At 37.8% G+C, this 23588-nt stretch overlaps 1 protein-coding gene across 6 annotated transcripts in view; it reads right to left on the minus strand.

Annotated features, from left to right (window-relative positions):
• The window catches only part of LOC114481218 (myosin phosphatase Rho interacting protein), a 64811-nt gene that overhangs the window by 32061 nt on the left and 9162 nt on the right, over window positions 1-23588 (minus strand). For 5 of the 6 annotated variants that reach the window (XM_028475807.1, XM_028475803.1, XM_028475806.1 and 2 more), the window contains exons 2-9: window positions 20959-21036; window positions 20588-20653; window positions 7582-7733; window positions 6754-6838; window positions 6497-6668; window positions 5956-6403; window positions 1295-1421; window positions 213-311 (exon numbers count right to left, since the gene is read on the minus strand). In XM_028475807.1, coding sequence (XP_028331608.1) covers window positions 213-311; window positions 1295-1421; window positions 5956-6403; window positions 6497-6668; window positions 6754-6838; window positions 7582-7733; window positions 20588-20653; window positions 20959-21036 — 1227 coding nt within the window. The remainder of the gene's footprint in view (window positions 1-212; window positions 312-1294; window positions 1422-5955; window positions 6404-6496; window positions 6669-6753; window positions 6839-7581; window positions 7734-20587; window positions 20654-20958; window positions 21037-23588) is intronic. The other variant, XM_028475804.1, reaches the window with a different exon arrangement.

Here is a 23588-nt window from a genome sequence, read left to right on the forward strand (position 1 = left end):
GCTGCTTTTGTTTAGCCTCCTCAGACAATCTCCAACAATAACTACCCAGTTTCCGTAAGTGGTGCCAAATAGTGAGCAAGACAAACGCTGTTATCATCTAATAATGTTATTTCCTTCATGGGAATATTTTTGTCCTGAGGAGATACATTTGTGTTCCGACACAGAGACCAATCACTGTGAGCTTATTAACCACGGACAGATCAGGGACTCACTGTCATGACAGACTCAGTGGTCCGTCTGTCTAACGACTTGGCTCTCCTCAGCGGGGGAAGTGTGGAGGGAAAGTCCAGACCCGCTTCGTGTCTCAGGCCCTAAACAATACACAGACAACAAATTAAATGCAAAGTAAAGCAAATCTGTGAGATTTTTTTATTTATATATTACAGTACTTTAAGTATAACACCAGATCACAATATAAGCAAATAATGGGACAACACCTCATTATTTACCTACTAAATACAATCAAGATCAGAAGTGTAACATTCCACTATTCCCCTGATCTCTATAGAGCAGGGGGGTCAAACTCATTTTAGTTCAGGGGCCAAGTCCAGACCAGCTTGATCTCAAGTGGGCCACAGATTTTAGGCTGGAAAAAGAGTGTTTTCAACATTAATATGCCATAGTTTTCACTTCTAGGTATAAATTACATATAAAGTATATAAGGGACTGACAGTTTCCAAGCATTAAATGACCTGAAACTTAAATTGTGATTTAATTTAGTGAAATAATAAGGAAATTGCAAGGATTTTGAAAAAATTCATAGTTTTTTCATCATTTTGAAATTAAAAAATGACTACCATCATATAATATAAGCGTGCTAAATTTGTATCCATGAGTATTTGGAAGGGGTGAGATTACACAATGAATTAATGACATTTCTCCTGCGGGACAAATTAGATGCTCTAAAGCAGGGGTTCTCAACTCGTCTCACCCTGGGACCCACATTTTGCCACGGTCATCACGGCCATTTTAATTTAACCAACCAAATTTTGTTTTTTTCAAAGATAGCTGACAGATAGCGCATATATAATCTTTTTTAAAACATACATCTATGTATTTGCAACATGCATTTCACAGCATGCCTGTCAAAAGAAAAGTTTCTTTCAAAATAAAAGACAAGTCTGACATGACAGACATTAAGTTTTTTTTTGGCCAGTTTTCCGCAACCCACTTTTGGGTCCCGACCCACCAGTTGAGAATCACTGCTCTAAAGAGCCGGATTTGGCCCCTGGGCCTTGAGTTTGACACATGTGTTATAGAGGGGCACGCATGTACACACACACACAGACCTTACCTCTCTGTGAAAGCGTCTGTGCTCACTACGACCTTGTCTTGCTGTTTCTCTCCCCGACTCCTCCACCTCCATTTTCTCCTGGTTCTCCAATTCCAAGGCTTCCAACTTCTCAATAACACCGGAGCGACTGTAGAACACACAGGGACACCCCCCCCAAAGCATCCCTTTAATGTTGTTGCTTAAAAACATAACAGCACTGAAACACCTACAATATAACAAGCAGAAGAAACTGGACTCCAAAACCAAAACATAACATGGCTCATTCATCATCACTGCTGTGATAAAAAAAAGTCTGAAAGCATGTTACATTTCCCATAGTCCATTAAGGCAGGGGTGTCAGACTCATTTTAGTTAGGGGCCAAATAGACCAGTTTAATATAAACTGGGCCACCGATTTTAGGTCGGAAAAAAAAAAAAGCAATTTTAACATTATTGTGCTCTAGTTTTCAATATCAGTCTCTGCAAGATCTTCACTTCAAAAATTATTGATTTGAAACCAATTTCTGTGGAATATTGTGGAAATATTTGAGCTTTTTTTTTTTTTTTTGAGAAAAATGTATTCTTTCCTTAATTTGTGATAAAAAAAATGACTGCATTCATGTGATATAAGTGTTTTCTTTATAATTTTTACTGTCTTTTGTGGACCGAATTTGATGCTCTAAAGGGCCAGATTTGGCCCCCAGGCCTTGAGTTTGACACGTGTGCTTTAAGGAGTCTAATTACAACATGCTAAGCCTGGAGATATGGTGGCTTTAACAATTTGGTTTATTGGTGCTTTTCATGTTGCATTGCTAAATGCTTCACACAATCAGACTAAGTAACTTCTTCAGTCATTTTAAAAATGTATATCCTTGTGATGATGATGGTTTCCACGTATTTGAATTTGATGACATTTACAGTAAATGTTGGCTCGGCTGGGCTGTGTTTCGACAGCACGATGAACACTCTACGATAAAGTACCTCACTTTTTACAAACATGCTTCTTGATTCTCTGCAGCTGGAGTGAAGCAGCTAATGTGATTTTTGGCCAGAATCCTTCAGTTGGTGACACAAGCATGAAATTCGGTATAAATATAGTAATACTGTGTGATTCACTATTTCAGGAAAAGTGCTAGCCAACATAAATTCCAATATGGCCACCAGCGCATCCAAACAGAGCTGTTAAATGTAACACTGCTGATGTCTATCAGGGTTTTCACGGCGTAGGGGGCGTGGAGCGCTGCCGGTGCGGAACATTTTAAAATGTATATTTCTTTGAGGGCCAAAATTAGTGAAGTAAAGCTAAAGTAGTTTTTTAATCTTTGTTACTGGCTTACTTTTAGGGGTGTGCCATCTAAAGGACCTCATGGTTCGATTTTGATTCACGGTGCTACGATTCGATTAAGCAACAATTTTTACAATTTTTATGCATCTTTTTCCAGAGAGGGGCGAGAGTTCAGTGAGGAAACCATGTCCACGGCCCCGGTAAGTGGCAAGTTGGGAGCGGGGCTGTGCCTAGGCCACGGTATATTCGAGCATCCGCGCACAGCGGAGACCGTGCTGTCCGCACTCCTCCTCGTAAGCAGAGGATGTATTGCACACAGGCAGCATTGGGGGCAGCTAAAGGGCTGCAGAGGTCCGCAGATAAAGACGGGAGCGTCCGAGCCAATATCCTGTATTAAATAAGTGCGGGTGATGAATGTGTTGCTGGGTTATTCAAATTAAAAAGAGAGTTAAAATGACCCGTGCGCACCTGGAAGTCCCTTTTGTGTCCATGTGTGCAACAATTATTCAGATGATACCAGTTACAAAAGGTAAAAACAACAGAAAATTCCCCGTATGTTGCTGAAAACTGAACGTTTGGGGGCCCCATTGCTCCATAGGGAGAACAATTACAACGTCAGGGGCCCCTACGCTCAACAGCGCTGGTGAGAACCAATCCTTCGTTTTTTACTTTCTTTCACACCAATAGTTAGTTGATTAAGGGGGAGGGGTTGAAGTCAAAATAGTGTCTGTCAAATTCAGAATGGGATCCAATATCAGTTAAACTACTGTTTTTTGTCCCAAATACTATCCAATTAGCCCCAACAAATTAAACAGCTGAGCCAGGGATGACAGGGGCTTTATTTTATGTCTTCTGGATGGTTTACAGATTGTACAAGGTATAATCAATATTGGGTGAATGACCGGGTTAGGTTTAGGGCAACAGCATGAACCCAACTAAATCCCATACATTTAAATTAAGCTAGTTTGCCGTCTTGATTTGACATCCATTTGACATCATGTATGTTGGAGTAAATTCTGCTTTTGTCAAATAAACAAACTTGATGAAACACTAATTTCACCACTTACTTAATGTATTCAAAAAGAGACAAGACGATGGTGGATAAAGACTTTCAGGCCCCTCCCATCACCATCTTGTAAAAGGTAAAAAACTGTGAAAATCTTCAAAGATCAAAAAAAAAAAAAAAAAAAAAAAAAAAAAGGGTGCAATCACACGTGTCAGAACAGTAATCATAAAGTTTTTTGAGTGCAATGAAAATAATATATATATATTTTTTTTTTTTTCATGCTCAATGTTAACTAAGGCTATTTTTGCCATAAGAGTTGCAACAGAAACCTTTAGGTATTAGAACCTAAGCTGACATGAGATAAAAAGTACAGCCTTTTTCGTCCCAGTTGCTCTGTAGCTTCATTAAACCTCTGCCAGTTTCCAGTACAATAGACAAACAATGAAGTTCTTCTATATACAGCCAACATGATTTTGGTCACACACCTTGAGTGAAATCTAAAATAATGCTGTATAAAATTCAATAGATTAGATTTGGCTTCAGTCAGGAGAAACCATCAAGGATTGAAAAACAAAGAGAGATTGTCATTGTGCTATTATTCAGTGTTATTTTAAAAGTTCTCAGTGTAGAAGGATGCTGTGATTCATCATGGAGGAGTAAAGTGGTGGTCAGTGTGTCAGTGAGTGGGCTGATGCTGCATGCATTCTCTCAGGCTGTGAGGAGATGAAGAGCTCAGAGCAGGAAGCTGAGCCTGGGAGAGAAAACAGTGACCCTGCTCTCCATCCCACCCACCTCTTCCACTCTATGACATGTCACTCTCTGTTGTATTGTATGTGTGTGTAAAGTCAGTGACCTGCTCACTTACAGCATAACTGGCTAGAAGGAAGATTACTGAATGGAAAATCCTGACCCCTGAGTGTGTTTAGACTATCTGTACTTACACCGTTACACGGTTAATGCCAAAGAACTAATGAACTGGCCGAGAGGTCAATGGTGATAAACCTAATTTCTAATCCAAGTCAGTCACCAGAAGCACAGCAGTTCTAACGGGACAGTACCTCCAATTTCTACTGGATCTGTAACTGCTGCGTAACGGCAACTGAGCTGATACGGACCATTAAAGTCAATGTGTCAAAGTTCGACTGCATGCGTATACGATCCGTCTATGCTGCATAACTAGCCAGAGCCCTCCTCATCATCAGACACCCCACATGTGTCAAACTCGAGGCCCGGGCCAAATTCGGCCCTTTAGAGCATCTAATTTGGCCCGCAGAAGAGAGTAAAAATGACAGAGAAAACATGAATCATTGTGTAAATGAAACAACAATATTTGAAGGTGCTCACAGTTTTCCCGGTGCTTATATTTTTAAAGTTAAACTGCTGAAAAAACTCAAAATTTTCCTCAAATTATTACATAATATTTCTCTTAATTAAATAGAAATTGGTCACAAAATTGAGAAAATTTAAAGTGAAGATCCTGTTAGGACTGATATCTGTTTCTTACATATTTGATATTTTATTTATACATAGAAGTGTAAATTATTGTTTAAAATAAATAAGTCAGTTGTAGATATCTCAAATTCACCAATTTAATGAAACTCCACAATATTTTATGTGCTTGCAATTTTCATTTGTTTATATCACGTAAATGCAATCATTTTTAACTGCAAAATGTTGAATGAACTCTAAATTTTTCCACAAATCTTGCAGTTTCTCACAAATAATTCAACAAAATTCCTCTAAATTACACAAAAATTGGTGACAAAATCAATAATTTTTTGAAGTGAATTAAACTAAAATTGAGAACTAGGGCATAATGATGTTAAGATTCTTCTTTTTTCTATCCACATAAAATCTGCGGCCCACTTGAGATCAAACTGGTCTGTATTTGGCCCCTAAACTAAAGTGAGTTTGACACCCCTGAGTTGGACACCGGAGGAACGACGTATAAATTCAGCAAAGATAAGCTTGCGTGGGACAGTAAGTAGTGCACAGACACAAAATAAAACAAAGAATTTTCAAAATAAAATACTCTGTGTTCAAGGCAGATCTGCTCGCTCCTTTTCAAAGTTGCAGGGGTCTGCTGGTGCCTATATCCAGCTTTCTTTGGGCACTAGTTGGGGCTACACCCTGGACAGGGTGGCAGCGGATCTTATTTTATATATAAATATTGCACTTATCCAATAATCTCCACAAAAGCAGAAGATCTCCAAGGCAAAAAACATAGTGGACTGGACCGACTCACTTTGGATCGCCAGCCCACTGGGATGATGCCCGGTATGCCAGATGGCCAGCCCACCCTTGGGTAAAACACTGTTGATAGGTTTTCAACCTCACTGCACCCAGTGGAAGATGGAGGAGTTGACATGTGACACATGTGATAGGACTAACCTCCTCTCGGGGCTGAGGACGGCCTCTCTCTCCTGTCTCTCTGGACTCCTGAAGCGACTTCTCTTCCCTGCCTTTCTGCTTTCAGCCTCGAGGCGCCGAGACCGAGGGGTGTCGTGGTGGCTGTAGTGATGGCTGCCCCCCCTCTGGTTAGTGGGGTGGCTGTCAGTGCTGGTGACTGTGCTGCCACTGGCATCAGAGTCCAAGGAGCTGACCGAGCCGCTGATGTGCGACCCATTGGAGAGCAGGGAGCTGCCAGAGGGGAAGGGGTCGCTGGGGGCTGGGGAGATGCAGCGTGGGACTCCACCCAGACTGGAGCAGGACCCAGTTGGGGAGAGGAGGTCACTGTGGGGTTGGGGCACAGCGGCGTGCAGTGCAAGTGCAGCGCGGTCCACTTCATCTCCATTGACGGAGCCTGTGTCGGAGCCTTGACCAATAGAAGCACAGTCGCCTACAGATCAACAACAGACCATCATTCCATCGATTCTGTGTCCAATCAATCCTGGTGTCAGTTTTCTACAAAGTTGCTCAAAGACCACCGTACCTGGAGCAGAAAGTGGGGATCCTGGAGGGAGGTCCGCAGTGGACCAGATTGCTGCTCCCTCCGCCTCCCTCTGGTTCAGCTCCTCCTGCCAGATGATAGAGCTAGAGTCTGGAGTCTTCTCTGCTTCAGGGATACCAGAGCCCGTCACAGCTACTTTAGCTGGGCCCGGCTCCTGAGTGGGAAAAAACATGGTAAAAAGAGAAAAATGGGCGTATACGAGTGCACGTTATCGTCGTTAGATGGCAGGAGTATGACACCTGTGATGTCGCTGGCTCCACTTTACGTTTCTTCTTCTGGTTTTGCTTGTTGGTCCTGGGGTAAATGATGAGCTGTTCACTCCACCTGGGAATAAACAAGCAAACAGACATGAATTCACATTCATACATTTATCGCAGTGTTTTTTAAACTTGGGGTTGTGACAAGAGCTGGGTATCATGACCAGTTTCCTGAATCATACAGTATTGATTAATAAGGTCTTGAATCGATTAATAAGGTCTTGAATCGATTAATCACAATTCGATTTTGATTCAGTATTGATCTTTCTAATCTTATAGGATATTAATAAGATGGTTCCAAACTTCTGACTAAGATGGGGGTGTCTCTCCCAACGGAGCTTCGTCTGCCATGTTTGCACTGAATACACTCTCACGTTGCAAATGCAAAGTGCGAGACTATTGTGGTTTAGAGTAAAAAAAAAATCGATTTCAGCACCTGTGTATCGGATTTTGTAAAATTTCAATGAAATCGATTCAAGAGCGATTAAATCTATTTTTTTTAGTTGTGTCCCCATGTGGTGTTGCCTGGAATTAAAATGAGGGTCACCTGAAATGTCAGGTAATTGTTAAAAAAATAAAAAATAAAATACTAATTAAAATTACATTTTTAATTTTATATTATAATATTAACACATCACACACAATATCAAACAACTTTAGTCTATACTTTATCAAGTATCAAATCTAGTTCAAATAAAATGCAAAATAAAATGATCTGAGGGGGACTTCTTGTCACTGGGGTCGCCAAAAATTTGTGATATGAAAATAGGTTGGAAACCACTGGTTTATCGACTACTGAGGTGAAGTTACCCATTGATAATCTCCTTGTTTTCTCCTCTGATGAAATACTCCTGGTCTGGTGTGATGATGCACAGGGAGTTCTTCTGTCCGGTCTTGGGTTCAGCATCGATCACGTCTGAGCAGAGGTTCATGTTGACGGTGCCCTGAGGCAGCGTGCTCGGCTACAGAAAACATACAACAAATGTGCCTTAATAGTAGACAAACACTAAGAACTTATGGCCCTCATGACATGTGACTTATGATCAGTGTTATCAGTCCATGCACCCTGGAAGGCCTGATTACATCTACATGATGTTTTATTGATAACACCAGCCCCCAACAGAACTCATCTAAGGTTCCTTTTAATATCAAATCACTCTAGGGTAAAGTAGTTAATCTAACTGGCAAAAAGACATGGTGGCTTTGTCAGAACAACGCAATTATACATTACCTTTTATTTTGAAATGTGAGATTAATTACAATCATAAAATTATTCTTATGACATTTTAATGAGAATTAAGGTCTCATTTTTAGATTTATGAATTTAATGCCTTTTAAGACTTTTTAAGGAAACCCTGTGGAGGAGGACTAGGAGTGGGAACCTCTGGGTACCTCACGATACTCGATACAAAGCTCACGATAACGATTGTCTCACAATATGATGATACTGCGATTATCGATATATTGGTCAGAGATCAATCTACGACAATCTGACATAACAAGAAAAAAAGATTAAGTGAAAAAATACAATTTTTATTTCATATCTCTGAAAGACAATAAAGACAAAAAAGTGTCCTATGAACAGTGACACTATTTTCGTGCAACATTTCTGTAAATAAGTGTCAACATACCAATGTAAACGAATAAGTATCTCCAATAGTGCTTTATGTAAACAAAAAATAGGGTCTTTCTTACCAGTGACACCATTATAGTGCAATATTCCAGTAAACAATATATTGGTTCTTTCAACAAACAGTGACAACATTTCTGTGAAGACGTACCTGCACATTTTTGTGAAAAAGCAGAAAAGGTTTGAAAAAATAAATAAAAATTTTTAAAAAATAAAATAAAAAATAAAAAATTAAATAAAATAAAAAAAAAATTAAATAAATAAAAAATCGATACTTAGCAGGAGCATATCGATAATCAATCGTGCGGAAAATATTGTGATATATCGCCGTATCGAGATATTGTCACACTCCTAAGGAGGACCCACACTTTCTTTGGGTGGTGGTCATGATCTTGTTGCTTAAGTGTTCATTTTGACATCAAATTTTCATAGCTTGACAAAAAAAAAAGCAAATTTTAGTCAAAATATCGTCATCAGGACTATTTCAATTCCAGTCTAGTTTAGTCAACTAAATGACATTAAGATTTTAATCGACTGAATCTGTATCATTTCTTTTTGAAAGATTGAGTTATTTTTAATCGACCTGATATTAACCTGGTATTAATGCTTGTACTGTAAATACACACAGACAGATTTGATGCGATCAATGCGTGCGATCACATGAGTTCTGATTGGATTTATTCCCATGTGACAATATTATAGTTTTGTTTTTATTAGTTGACAAAAATCTAAATACATTGTGAAATTAAGTCAATAAAATTAACACTGGTTGTTAACAGTTCAAGGTGCAAAGACATACAAAGACATACTTGGTTGGGGAAAGAAAAGACTGACGAGTAGAGTCAATAATATGTTATGTTTTCACATGAAAGGGATCAGTAGATGCTTTGATGCCTTCCTTATGAAGGAACTCGTGGGGATACATCAAAGCAATCACTAGATGCGTCTGAGGAAGACTGGCAGTTGGCTGTGGAAACATGTCAGGAAATCTGTCTGAATAAATTAAACCTTAACATATTATTTAAAAAAAGACAACAAAATGAATTTGCTGGAATTATTATGACGAGTGGAATCATCTGTGGACTACAAAGTCGATATGTTCAAAGGAATCTTGTATTGTAGAAAACACGAGTGGAACAACAAGCCACACTTTGAAAAACAACACTGAGATCATAGAAAATAAAAGTGTTTGTTGACTAAAATGTGTTATTGTAAATCGCATCCCTAAGTTTAACTAACTTTATATCCTCCTGACCAAGTTCGGTGTGTCTACTCAATTCTGCTGTTATCAGCGATGGCTAAACTGCTCCGGCTGAGGATGTAAAACAGGTGCCGGCCCTCTTTTAGCTCCTTTTAAGGCCACTGAACACAGATTCAGCTTTATTAAGATCTGCCTGTAAACCCCGGGGGCTGCCAAATATGGCAATTATAGCGTGTCCTACTTTATAACTCAGACGCTAGGAAAGAACTGCCTTCATTAGAAAGCAAGGCATGGAGAGTAAAAATAAGTCATAATGGCTGACAGATACTGTATGTGAACTCATACAGCAGCAGTAGCAGCTAATGTAGCAGAACTAGCATTCTGAGGTATAAACGACACCTTTAGACTTGTGCAGAGAATAAAATGCATCATAGCAATCAACTGAAAAGGTTTTTTTAAGACACATCTGCTTAAAAGAAAATCAAACCTACAAACAAATGTTTTTGAGGTGCTTAAAAAAAAAAAAAAAAAAACAGTGATGAAATTGATGATGTATATGGTATATTTATATACTGTTTATTGGTACAGTTGATTGATTATATATCAATGCATGTTGCATGTTAACTCTAATCATTATTTAAAGGGATCCTCCACTGTTTTTACAAATGTGGCCTAAAACCTTTGAAATGTCATTAGAAGATCTATGCCTAACAAAATGCATTATTTTGCACCATATTTGTTTTACCAACTTTTAAAACTGGGACTACTTTACCCTGTGCACCGCCATGTTGAAATGATGTCATTGGTGATGTGAACAGCCCATTTTAGTCCATTGACTTCTATGGAAGGTGAAGCATTCAGGATCATTTAACCGCTTTTTCAGTCAAAATGACAACTTGTGCTGCTCTAAAAATCAGTAAAACTTAAAAACTGAGAAATGATAAATTAAAATCGTGACCCGAAAAAATCTGTGGCCACAGGGGGCGACAGTTCCCACTCTGCTGTTTCGTAGACGCCATTAAGGACAGAAGAAGAGCTCCGTGTGTAAATAAAGGCAACCAGAATTCACTGCTGCTCATTAGAATCAGCAGTGAATTCTACTGCTGCCTTGAGCAACACTGGGGAACAAAACCCTCAATAAATCCAATAGAAACGAGATTTCAGATGCAGGCTGATGTAATTTGTGTTTATTCGTTTAAGACAATAAAGCATTACATAAAATGATAGTGAAATTTCGGCTCAGTGCAGAGGAATTATCACTGTATAAAACAGCAGTTGGTAGATTGTGTGGGAAGTGACTTTGGTCTATAAAAATTAGTTTTATTCATATATAGCATGTGTTCCAATCCCCATTGACCTCATAAAGCTGTCTGAGTTTAGTTTTACTGCCATATTTACAGTGTTTGCATGTTTGATCTCAGGGTAGATTTCAGAGAGTGTGTTTCTGAGATCTAAAGAGGATCCTGTGAGAAAGTTGTCACATTTATGCATAAGTCGCTGTAAAAAAAAGCCCCAATGGACGTCCTGACACAATTGGAGGATATGCATTTGGCCCCGTTGTGCAGAAGTCAATCTAAAACAATTCATTTGTGTGTGTGAATGGCAGCCCTTTGTTGGGTTCCTTTCTAAGCAACAAGTCACTTTTTGGCTACGAGCTTTGGGACTGACGTCAGCTAAACACATGAAGGAACCGCCCTCACTCACACAGCACTGGTAATCAAATCCAAGGGATCAAGTAGCTTGGTTTGACCATAAAAACAAATATACTCAGCATATATGAAGGTTCTCCAATGAATGCGTCTACTCACTGTTCATATAGGAATGTTTTCAATGTTAACTAATAAATATCTCTCAGATTTAATCACCTAACATTGAACCATCCTCTAAAATGAATACTTAGGATAAAGGTCCTGCCAACGCAAGGATAACTGACACACTATATCAGGGGTCACCAACGTGTATCCCTCATGGACCATGTGAGGGGCCCTCAGGAACCCTAGTCACCAATGTGCTCCATCCTGATTTAATTTCCAGGATTCAAACTAACATAAAAACATTTCAGAGATGTAGTTAGTAATTAGTAGGTTGCAGAATCCTACTGCTGCTCATTAGAATCAGCAGTGAATCCACTAGGAGTGGGAACCTCTGGGTACGCGATACAACGCTTATGATAACGATTATCTCACGCTATGACAATACTGCGATTATTGATATATTGGTCAGAAATCAATCTATGATAATCTATGACATAACAAGGGAAAAAAAAGTTTAAGTGAAAAATTTTTTTTTTATTTAAAATCTTTGAAAGACAATAAATTTAAAAAGTTTCCTAATGAACAGTGACATTATTTTAGTGCAACATTTCTGTAAATAAGTGTCAACATATCAATGTAAACTAATAAGTATCTCCAATAGTGCTTTCTGTAAACAAAAAATAGGGTCTTTCTTACCAGTGACACCATTATAGTGCAATATTCCAGTAAACAATATATTGGTTCCTTCAACAAACAGTGACAACATTTCTGCCTACCTACCTGCACATTTTAGTGAAAAAGCAGAAAAGGTTTTGAGAAAAAAAAAATTAAACATTAAAAATCAATAGCGTACAAAAAAATATTGCGATATATCGCCGTATAGACAGTCACAGTCCTAGAATCCACTGCTGCGTTTCTCACAGGATCCTCTTTAGATCTCCGTCTAATCTAAGACCAACAGAAACACACTCTCTGTAATCTACCCTGAGATCAAACATGCAAACACTGTAAAGATGGTGGTAAAACTAAACTCAGACAGCTTTATGAGGTCAGTGGGGAACACCCACTATATATGGATAAAACTCTTTTTTAGAGACCAAAGTCACTTCCCACACAATCTGCCGACTGCTGTTTTATACGATGATAATTCCTCTGCACTGAGCCAAAATTTCACTATAATTTTATGTCATGTTTTATTATGTGTTAAACAAATAAACTAAAATGACATCAGCCTGCATCTAAAATCTTGTTTCTATTGGATTTATTTAGGGTTTTGTTCTCCCAGTGTTCCAATTTATTTTTATTATCATTATTGTATTCAATTGTAGAACAATTTTATATTTAGTGTTAAAATGTATTTAACCCATTGGTTAATAATAAATTAAATGGGTCAGTTTTTCCACACTACAAAACAAGTTATAAAATGATCCGATTCAGGTCGATAGCACATTGCAGCGATATATAAGTAGACACAGGGGTTACAATACATCAGCTCATCACTGAGCTACGCTGAAAACCGAATGATACTTCTTTACAATTCAAACATTCTTGTTTCATATTGCCAGCAGCAGGGTTGGGCTCAATTACATTTTTCAGTTACAATTACAATTCAATTATGATTACAGTGACCAGCATTTTTTTTCCAATTACAATTATGTTTTATCCTTAGAAAGTCTATTACATTTACATTCACAATTACTATACTTCAATTAAAATGAATCACAATTCCTGAGCTTGAAATGAATAACCTAATAAAAGTTAACCATCCTCTTATGTTAGCTTTCTGTTAGCATCTCTTATGATAACAGGTCCTAAATCAGCTGTAAATTACATTAAAAACAAATATCTATCATTTAATTTATTTCCTATCTATTAGTTACTGTACACTGTTAGGTTTCATAAAGGTTTTTAATATTTTTAGTGTGGGCATATCCCTAGATTTATTTTATGCATATTTTAATAATTAACTCCATGTGTAGAACTGTACATAGAACTGTACTATGATTCCCCATGGTTGTGTTAAATTATAATTGACAATTTTTATAGAATTTTCATGGCAATTACAATTACAAAGTCAATTATTTAAACTCAATTAGAAAGTAATTACACTTTCAACACCAACACATTTTTAAAATTACAATATAATTACGTCATAATTGTAATTGCGATTACAATTATAATTGACCCCAACCCTGGTCAGCAGTAGGGGTGTGTATTGCCTGGCATCTGGCGACCCCATTCGTATCCCGATACATTACATAGGTCACGATACGATACGATATATCCCGATATTAAAGGAGATTATTATATGAGTTAAGAAAAACCAAATCTGTAAATTTGTACATCTTCATGAGAACATTGTGTACGAAATATATTTTATTGGCATAATTTACACTCAAAACATTGGCTTTAACATTTGCCTGTGGCTTTTAAACCAACTTTGACTTTAGTGCAACATGACTTTAGCGCAACTTAACTGATGTATATGCCTAGAACAACAAATAAATGCAGAAAGTTACTACTTTCTTTTTAGATTTTATTATATAAACACAAGCTGGTCAATATGTCCAGGTTTCAGCACTTCTTTGTGCAGTTACAATGTCTCCTGCAGTGGAAAAGACTTTCCTGGTTAAATAAAGGTAAAAAAAAAAAATTAATTAAAAAAATTGATATGAATACATTTTGAGTTGATACGAGACTCGTACAATGTAATATCGCGATATATCACCAAAACTGATTTTTTTTTAAACCCCTAGTCTGCAGACATAATCACTGAATTCCATTGAAAATAGAAAACACGTATGATGTTATGGAATCAGTGGCGTCAGATAACAGGCCTGCACTCATTCCACACCTCTGACACCAACATTAGAGCAGAGGACGTTCTTTAAGCTCTTTCACCTCACTCTCGTGGTCAGTGACCTTCTAACCTTAAAGCTTTCCGGGTGGCCTCACTCGGTTTTTTCGTCTGGTAAAAATCCACTGTTCTGCCTTGTTTCAATACAAAAGTTTCACATTTTAAAGCTATACTGTAGAAGTGTACAGCATCAGATGCTCCTAATGTACGAGGAATGTGTGAACATATCTGAGAAGGATCTTTTGGGGTCTAGCGCGCCCTTTTCTTCTGCTTTCTGTGGTGTCTGAAACTGCGAGTGTGCTACAGTTCACCAAATAAGGGCATTGGAAGAATGGGTGAGGAATGCTGTGAAAGAAGGACGAGAATCTTCGCCTCTTTTCATGTTGAAAATAGTTGGACCTTGAGGAGCAGGCAGGAATAAGAATACCATGAGGCAGGAGAGTTCTTGTATTATGGCTAGCTTCCACATCAACAACATCTAATAATAATATCATAACCAGTCAATAGTCTAACAAGCTAGCATGGCTTTACCTACAGCAACATTCTGCTGAATATTCTCAAAGAGGGACTCGACATGCATTTAAAAGTGACGTTTTTACGCAAAGATGACTTAATGTGAACAAGTAGGAATAAAAGAAGGAACATTTCTCAACACACTGTTGGTATTTCTTCCTAAGAGACCAGTTTCCCAGCAACTCCAGAACCAACAATTACCATAATGCAAGTCAAGGTCAGGGAGAAGTGCTTACTAACAATGATCACACAGTTAGTCATCATAACACATGTTACAGTGTATCCAAATATCTCACAACAAGGACAAGATTTCGCAATTAAGATTTAGAATTTTAAAACAGAAAATAATGCTGGTTATCTGGGTAACGTATATGACATGTTATTTAAAAATATATATATTTATTTAAATTACAAAAGAAAGCGACAATTGCTGGTTTCTAGCGGTATTGCAGGAGTTACAAGTATATAAAAGTTACAGATCACATTCAGAATCAGTAATGTATGTTGTACTAAATAAAATAATATAACAAGATAATAATAATAATAATAATAACAAAAATAATAATAATAATAATAGGATAATAGTGCAGTCGTGCAGTGATGAGTAGTGCAGGTGAACATTTAAATTCAATAGTATATGTTTGTGTACATGAACATTCAAATGTTCACATGCGCCAAATGTGTTCCAAATGTCCTGTGCACAAAGACAGCCAATAGAATGTGTCGATTTGATGACACGCGCATACGGATGGTAATACAGACACAGATTGAAAAATGCACACACAAATAGTTCTGTTACAATAATAGTCCCATATACTGTAGGATTTTTTGTTGCGACTCAATGCTCCTCTAAGTATGAACAGAAGGTTTTTATATTACTCAACGTGCTGGAAGAGGTGTTTTATCCAAATAAAGCAGATTAACATGGATTTAACCTGAACCCTGCTTAGACTGTAAAAAAGGAAACACTACTGTATTTTGTGCCATTCTCCTTACATCTTGAATGTAGCCACACTTTAACTGTAAGTTCTATGCACAGTTGTGAATGCCCCGTTAGAACAAGGTATGAACTAGATCAGAGCTTTTCTAATGCATTCTAATCACGGCCATTTCCTTTGGGAAAGGGGAGTAGCTGGTAGAAGGCTGGTGTCAAATTACAAACCATTGAGTGCTTGGTTAGCTATCTGTGGAAGCTGATCATCAAGAGAGAAGTTGTTGGAATTGGCTTGATTTCAAACACTACAGATAATTCAGAGATGATGAGTCAACACTAGATATCCAGGTGTGTTGGATACAAGGTGTCTAATAAATAACTAACCATGCAGCACTGCACAGGGCATTAGAATAGGTGACTCATTACATTCTGGTGTGTTAAAGTCCTAGAGCAGGGGTGTCAAACTCATTTTAGTTCAGGGGCCAAATACAGAACAGTTTGATCTCAAGTGGGGCACAGATTTTAAGCAGAAAAACAAGTAATTTCAATATTACCGTGCCTGAGTTTACACTTCCACGTATACATAAAATACAAAATATGTAAGAATCTAACAATATCCAAGCAATAAGTGACAGATATCAGTCCCAACAGGATTGTCACTTTAAATGTTCTAGATTTTGTGACCAATTTCTATTTAATTAAAAGAAATATGTAATTATTTGAGGTAATTTTAAGGTTTTGCAAGAATTTTTTTCCCCAACAGTTTAACATTAAAAATGACTGCGATCACGCAATATAAGAACCGGGAAAACTGTGAGGCCCTGCGAATATTGTTGAGTTTCATTTACACAATGATTCATATTTTCTCTGTCATTTTTACTGGAAATGGGTGCTCCAAAGGACCGAATTTGGTTGCCGGGCCATGGGTTTGACATGTCTTAATGTCCGCCTGTGAAATCAGCATCGGCTTTTTCCGTAGTGTGACGTCATGGGGAGGACTCCACTTCGGCTGACTGTTTCTGGAACACAAGTACCAAATTTCCCGGCGTATATGATGCTATTTTTTTTCATTATTTAAAGTTGAGGGTCCAGCCAAAGCAGCGGAGCACTGTGTGTGTGGATTTTTCAGTCATTCGACATGTGTCGAATGTTAGCGTCTGTCGAGAGGCAAAATATTACTGACAGTCCCCCCTAGAGTGAAATGACTGAGCTGTAATAGCTGGACTGATACGTCATGCTCTGTATGCAGGACGGCATCTGAGTGGAGGAAAATTGCGTGGAAGCGAGTGACCACAGAAGTCATACATGTGTTGAATATTTGTTTTTATTTTCTATGCCTAAAATTAGATTGCTGGTTATTTAAATAATTAGCAATCAATAAATTGAAATGTTTGGACCGGGGAGAAATAAATGGCCTATCGACATGATCGCTCCTGAGGTGCATGGTGAAGAAGGACGAAGGGTGTATCAGTCTGGATAAAGTAAAAAAAGTGACCATAAAAAGTTGTAAGTGGACCGATATGCAGACTTGGAGCAGTGAGGAGGAAATTTCATGTGAAGATGGAAACTCATCAGAATATGAGGAAATACATATAAACCTCCGTTTCCTAACGGGAGTATAGTAGCCCGTTGTGATTGGCTGAGTGCTCTGAACGACACCCTCATCAGCCAATAGAATGCGTTCTATGTGACGGTGCGGCCTTTAAAAGTATTTTCCTGGGGGAAAAAAGTGACTGAGGCCATGTCCACACGTAGCAGGGTATTTTTATAAACGTATATCCACCCTCCTCCATTTAAAAAAAAAAAAAAAAGCATGTCATTGTTTTAAAAAACCGCATAAATGTGCTATCCACAAGTGAATACACGTCACACTCTGTTGTTGGCAGCTAAATGCATGAGGGTCCCAAGTGCATCGCTATAGCTTTGCTCACCTGCCTAACAACGTTTGCCCCAAAAAGTGAGAGTTTTGCCTCCAACGGGCTCAATTCAGACTCTACCGCCACATATCTATCAACCGATACCAGGCACGGCCCAAACCGAGCTCTGAATGTGAAGTAATTTGCATTGCTAGAAACAGTCAGCCAAAGTCTAGACCTTCCTATGACGTTACACTACGGAAAAAGCTGAAGCTGCTTTCACAGCGCTTGGAAACGTTGGCTTTATTTTATTTTTTCTCTCATGCTACAAACATTTGACCATACATGTCAACATGAATCAAAATGATTTTTGGGTTCTCTATTTTCTATTAAAATCAACTTATCATACCACTAGGACTTCAAAGCCTCTACAACAAGGAGAAGAGTGGTTATTCAGTACCATAAAGGAAGATACTGTATGGAGATAAAACTGTGAATCAGGGGAAGCTACTGTTACAGGTGAACTATCACAGGTAGTCTTCAGAACAGGAGCTTAAATTGCTTTATTCTGATAAAACAATAAAAGATTCTGCCTAATGAGGCTTTGAGAAGTTTGTGAGTCAGTCATCAAGCGATAACGGGACTGTAACCACTACAATAATAAAAAAGAAGGCGGGTGTGGCTTAAGTAAATCATTACACTCTATAAAAGCTATTTGAGAGGCATGGGTGGCAGTAAATCTCAACCCCGCCCTAACACACATCTTGTTTACAAACTATGCACACGTCATTGATCGGCTCTGAGGATTTGGGACAGCTTGCAGCACAAAGTGGCCCACTGCTTCCTGCCTTAAGGAGCAGATGAAAAGGTAATAAGACAATGAGGGAGACAGTTTTGGAATTGTCCTGACAATGAGAGGAAAACACAAATGAACTACAGCCTGGGGTGGGTGTCACAGCAAAGGCGTTACACAGGGGAAATGTGTATGCGCCGCCTCACGGGTTTCCTCCTATTGTCACTGCTGCTAACGCAAAGAGATTCACCACATGTGACTTCAAACAGCAGCTTGTAGGATGGTCACAGCTGGGCTAGTACAGTACACACACAACACACACGCTAAAGGACTTGTGTTTTCACAGGAAAACTAATGTTTCTTCATTATACTACAGTGCAAACATAGGCCACGTGCAGCCATTGGTCTGATTTTGTGTCCAATAAAATCTGAAATTCAATAAGTCCATTTAACCCATGACAGAAAAAAAAAATACTAAATACAACAAAAAATACACACAAAATAACTTTAAAAATACAAAAACAACACAAAAACATATACAGACTGACAAATTATTCCAAAACAGCAGAAAAATACCCCCCAAAAAGACAACAAAAGATAACTCATAAAATGAGATTGAAAGCAAAAATTATTTAAAAAAATACCAAAAAAACAACTAAAACCAGCAAACCCTTTGATACCTCTGCCAAAGAGGTTGTATTTTTGCCTGTATTTTTTTAGTATGTGTTGTTTTTTGTCTGAACTCAAACGCTTATGGATGGATTTTAATGGAATATCCTGAATATTTTTAAATGCACATACATATTTTTCTATGCTTGTATTATATACTTTTATTCCGGTTTCTCATTGTTTTTGTGATCACGGCTCAACGGGAGCCCTCCTGAATTTCATTGTACCTTTACTGGGCAATGACAATAAACGGCTATTCTATTCTATTCTACAAGTGATAACACTTTAGGGAATGATCAGGATCAATATACTAATTCTAGATCAGTTTTTAAAAAATCAATAAATCTAACCTAATTATTTCTTTGATGATGATAAAACCTGCACGTTTAGCCTTTTGAACACCGTCTTCATGTAAATAAAGCCACAAAGTCTAACTAGATTGGCAGAATTAACGGTTAAGTAATGAACAACTTTAACATCCATCCATTTCTGTTCCACTTGCTCCTTTTTTCAAGGTCACAGGGGTCTGCTGGTGCTAATCTCAGGCTCTCATTAGGCGTTAGGTGGGGGTATACCTTCGACAGGAAGCCAGTCCATCACAGGGCAACATACAGACAAACAACCACTCACATTCACTCAACAACTAAAACCTCTGTGCCTAAATGTTCAATATTACGATAACTGAAGTGCAGTTTTGTTTGCTGAGACTTGATAATCCATTTTATTTTTTTATTGTTTGTTTCATTCATTTAGGATATTTTAAGGTCTTGACATTCTAATTATAATGGTAATAAATACACATTTGAAAGGGTGTACTTCCTCTAATATTATGATACATTATCATTACACTAGTAGTAAACTTTGACTCAAAAAAAATTGTTATCAAAAATACTCTATTGTCAATAATTTGTGGGACAATATATTGTAAAATTGGTTTTTGGCCGGGTTGTTTGGGTGATTAATGTATTCTTTGCACTTTTGGGAAATCAATAAAGTTTATCCTTCCTTCCTTTTCGACTGAATATTTTTGGTGGCCGATTGTTTGGTGCATCACTACATGTAACCTCCCATCAACAAACTCATGTACTTTTTTTTAGTTTTGCAGTCACTAAGAAGTAACTGTAGAGAAGATTGAGGTCAGTATATAAGCATATGTGCTCTGTGAGCTTCAGTTTTATGAGAAGATACAATGGAAAAAACTAAAGCCTCCAGAAGAGAAATCAAACCTGTTAATCCTGCTCTGAAATATTACCTCAAAACTTTGGTTAATTGAGCCGCCGTAAGCACCAAAGAAAAGAGAAGATGAGTGAAAGCTGCTGCTTTGTGAGAGGATATTTATTCGCTGATGCCACTACAGTATAGAGTAGAGCATGTAGGATCACATGTAGGATTAAGAAAAAAGCTACATAATGACAAGGACTAAACAATGACACTTTACGTAAGCTAACAAAGACGTCCGTGTTGTTTTGGTGACCGTGTTGACTGGGATGCTGCTTTGCACAGAATAATTAGAGCCTAGTTTTACACACCAAGTTCAATAACTTGTAAAAATGACCTGAAAGCATAATTACACATTTTAAAACCCTAGATAAATGGGTGTTGTACTCACCGACTCGTCCAGAGCAAAGCGCAGACAGCCATGTTCGTACAGCACAAAGAACCTGCGTTGCCATTTCTGTTAGAAAAAGAAGAAGGAAATAAGGAAGTACCAAAAAAACAAGTTAAATGATCTTTTACAGAGTTTGTAAGGCTTTAACACTATATTTAAAATCACATGATATTTAGTTCTTACTAAATATTTCAGTTTATTTTTAAGGTTATTATGTTACCCTCAAACTGACACTGTACAAATGTATTTTACTGGTTGCAAACAAACTGCATTACAAAGTAGCATATTAAATAAAAATTGTCAAATTCTCATCATTTGGATTAGATAATTCATAAACAGCTCTATAATGCAGTTATGTAGGAGGTTCTCACCCGGGATCTCTGCATAGGATTGTCAAAGTCCGTTCCCTCAGGGGCGAGGCACAGCCATCCTCCGTATATCGGTTTAGCCTTTAAAAGAAAAACGAGGAAAAAACAAAACTATTAGCTAATTATTGTTGCTATAGTTTCTGAGGGGATATGGGGAAAACCAACAGTTTGAGTAGCGCAGTTTTATATCACAGCAGACGACCCAGTGAAACAAACATTTATCACTGTATTCATAAAACAAAGACAGTTTTAGAAACACAAATGCCCTCCAGCACATGGAGGCACACCGTTCACCACAACCAGGTTGGCCCTCTCACAGGCTTCCTGTTAGATGTTAAATATTAGCTGGTAGCACCCCAAGCCCCGCCCACCAACCTAAACCATGTGTGCAGCTATGTGTACCCTGTCACTGCCTGTCTGACATAAATCTATACATGTCTGATTGAGCCTGTGTGGACATGCCTTATGAAGCTTTTTACGATGGACTGAACCCATTAGCAAAGGTTACTTAGCAGGGGCGGCATGTTGGAAAGCTAATAAATCAATTCAGTCTGGAAATATGACAGGGAATGATCGACGACCCCCAACCTCCCACAAACACACACTACCACCAGTGAGTGTCAGAGGGCCAGACCAGGATGTCAGCGAGCAGCTGAGAGCAGCTGGTTAGAAAACACTCCCTGAACCTATTGGTGTCAAATTTACAACAACGTTACCATGGAAAAAAATCTGACTTTTATCTTAAATAAGAGCTAATGCTACATCTTTACTGTTGTTTTCATTGGAAATAATGAAGTCTGATGTCTGACTAGATTTTTTACTATGAATGAATGCACTGTCACATAGCGCTGGGCAATGTGGACCAAAACTTATATCTAGATGTTTTTTCACAAAATGTGGATAGACGATATAAATCTCAATAATTGTTTGACCAGAAAGACAATTCAGAGTGAACTTTGCTGATGCAAAAATGACACACAGGCACATTTATTAATAGGAGCGTCCTGATCCGAAATTGATAACGGATATCGGTCCGATATCAGCCAGAAAATAAATATCGGATTTTATCAGACTGCATCTAAAATTACTGATATAAGCGCTCCGATAAAATTTTCCGCTCCACCACTTCTATCCATAGGTGACTGTGGTTTACAGTCCAACAAAGTATTTATTCAATTGTAGAATACTGTAGATATTATGTTGAAGGTTAAAAATTAGGGATGTAACGATTCACTCAACTCCCGATACGATTCGATTCACGATACTGGGTTCACGATACAATTTTCTCATGATTTATTTTACAAAATGGGACTGTAGACAAATGATGACTGAAAAATATTCCTTTATTTTTTTTGGGGAAAATACTGTACTATTTTTCTTTTATTTTTCATTGTCAAAAGAATCCCTTGATAAACTATTCAAAACAATGCAATTTATCTAAAAATAAATCTTGAATTGAAATAAATAAAGGAATAATACAAATGAAGAAGAAGCCTATTAATTTAAATTCTGGTTCTATAGTAAACAATTCAAAACTACATAATAGTTCTTTTTCTTTTTAAAAGTGCAACTGAAAATGTATTTTGTGGCTTAACAATTAGACTTTTAAAAAAAAAAAAAAAGTCATTTTACTGTGTTGACGTCAGATATTTGTTTGGACCAACAGAGGGCGCTGGTAACCCAGTGGTCGGTTAGCATGCAGATATTCCACCAGTGAAGAAGAGATGCTATGCTAGCAGACAGAGCTAATGGAAAAACGTGACATTCACGTAATATTACAGATATTCTTTCTGTGCTAAAGATGTAAAGAATCATTTATGAGAATGTTTAACAGTAAATGGCGGCCAGAAAAAAAGTAGTAGCAGATTCCGCCCGTCACGTCCGCTTATGGAAGGATTAATATATAGCGCCCTCTGCTGTTTAAAAAAAGTACTGCGATTCAATTTTCAGAGCATCGATGTGAACCGTGGTACCTATGAATCGATTTTTAACTGCCTTACGATTAATCGTTACATCCCTATTAAAAATATATGTAAACAATTGGTTAATAATAATAAATGGGTCAGTTCTTCTCATACCTACTGTTGCTGACTATTGTTCTCTGTTTGAGTAACATCACTTGATCAAGTCTTTTCTAACATTCCACACTACAAACTTAGTCATAAAAGTACGTATGATTCATGACAACATTGTATCAGATCAATATCGGAATCGACTGATGCGCAAGGCTGCGATATCGGCATCGTATCAAAAGTGAAAAAGTTGTATCGGGACATCCCGTTATTGACCAACAGTTGCACAAAATGTGCCACTTTTGGCATTTTCTCCTATAAGGTACAACACATGTGAGTGAGTTCCGTAGTATGTACATATATATATATATATATATATATATATATATAATAACAGGAGAGAGCATATTTCTCCAGTATTGGCTTCCTGTAAAATCTAGAATACAGTCTAAAATCCTCCTGTTAGCATACAATGCTCTACATGATCAAGCTCCTGTGTATCTTAAAGACCTGTTAGTGCCTTATCGTCCGGGCAGAACACTCAGCTCTCGGCTCACGGCTCAACTAGTCTGAGACACTCTGATGTTCTATCTCTCTATCCTGTTCTGTTGGTCCTTCTGT

This window comes from Gouania willdenowi, chromosome 19, assembly GCF_900634775.1.
Source record: "Gouania willdenowi chromosome 19, fGouWil2.1, whole genome shotgun sequence".
NCBI lineage: Eukaryota > Metazoa > Chordata > Actinopteri > Blenniiformes > Gobiesocidae > Gouania > Gouania willdenowi.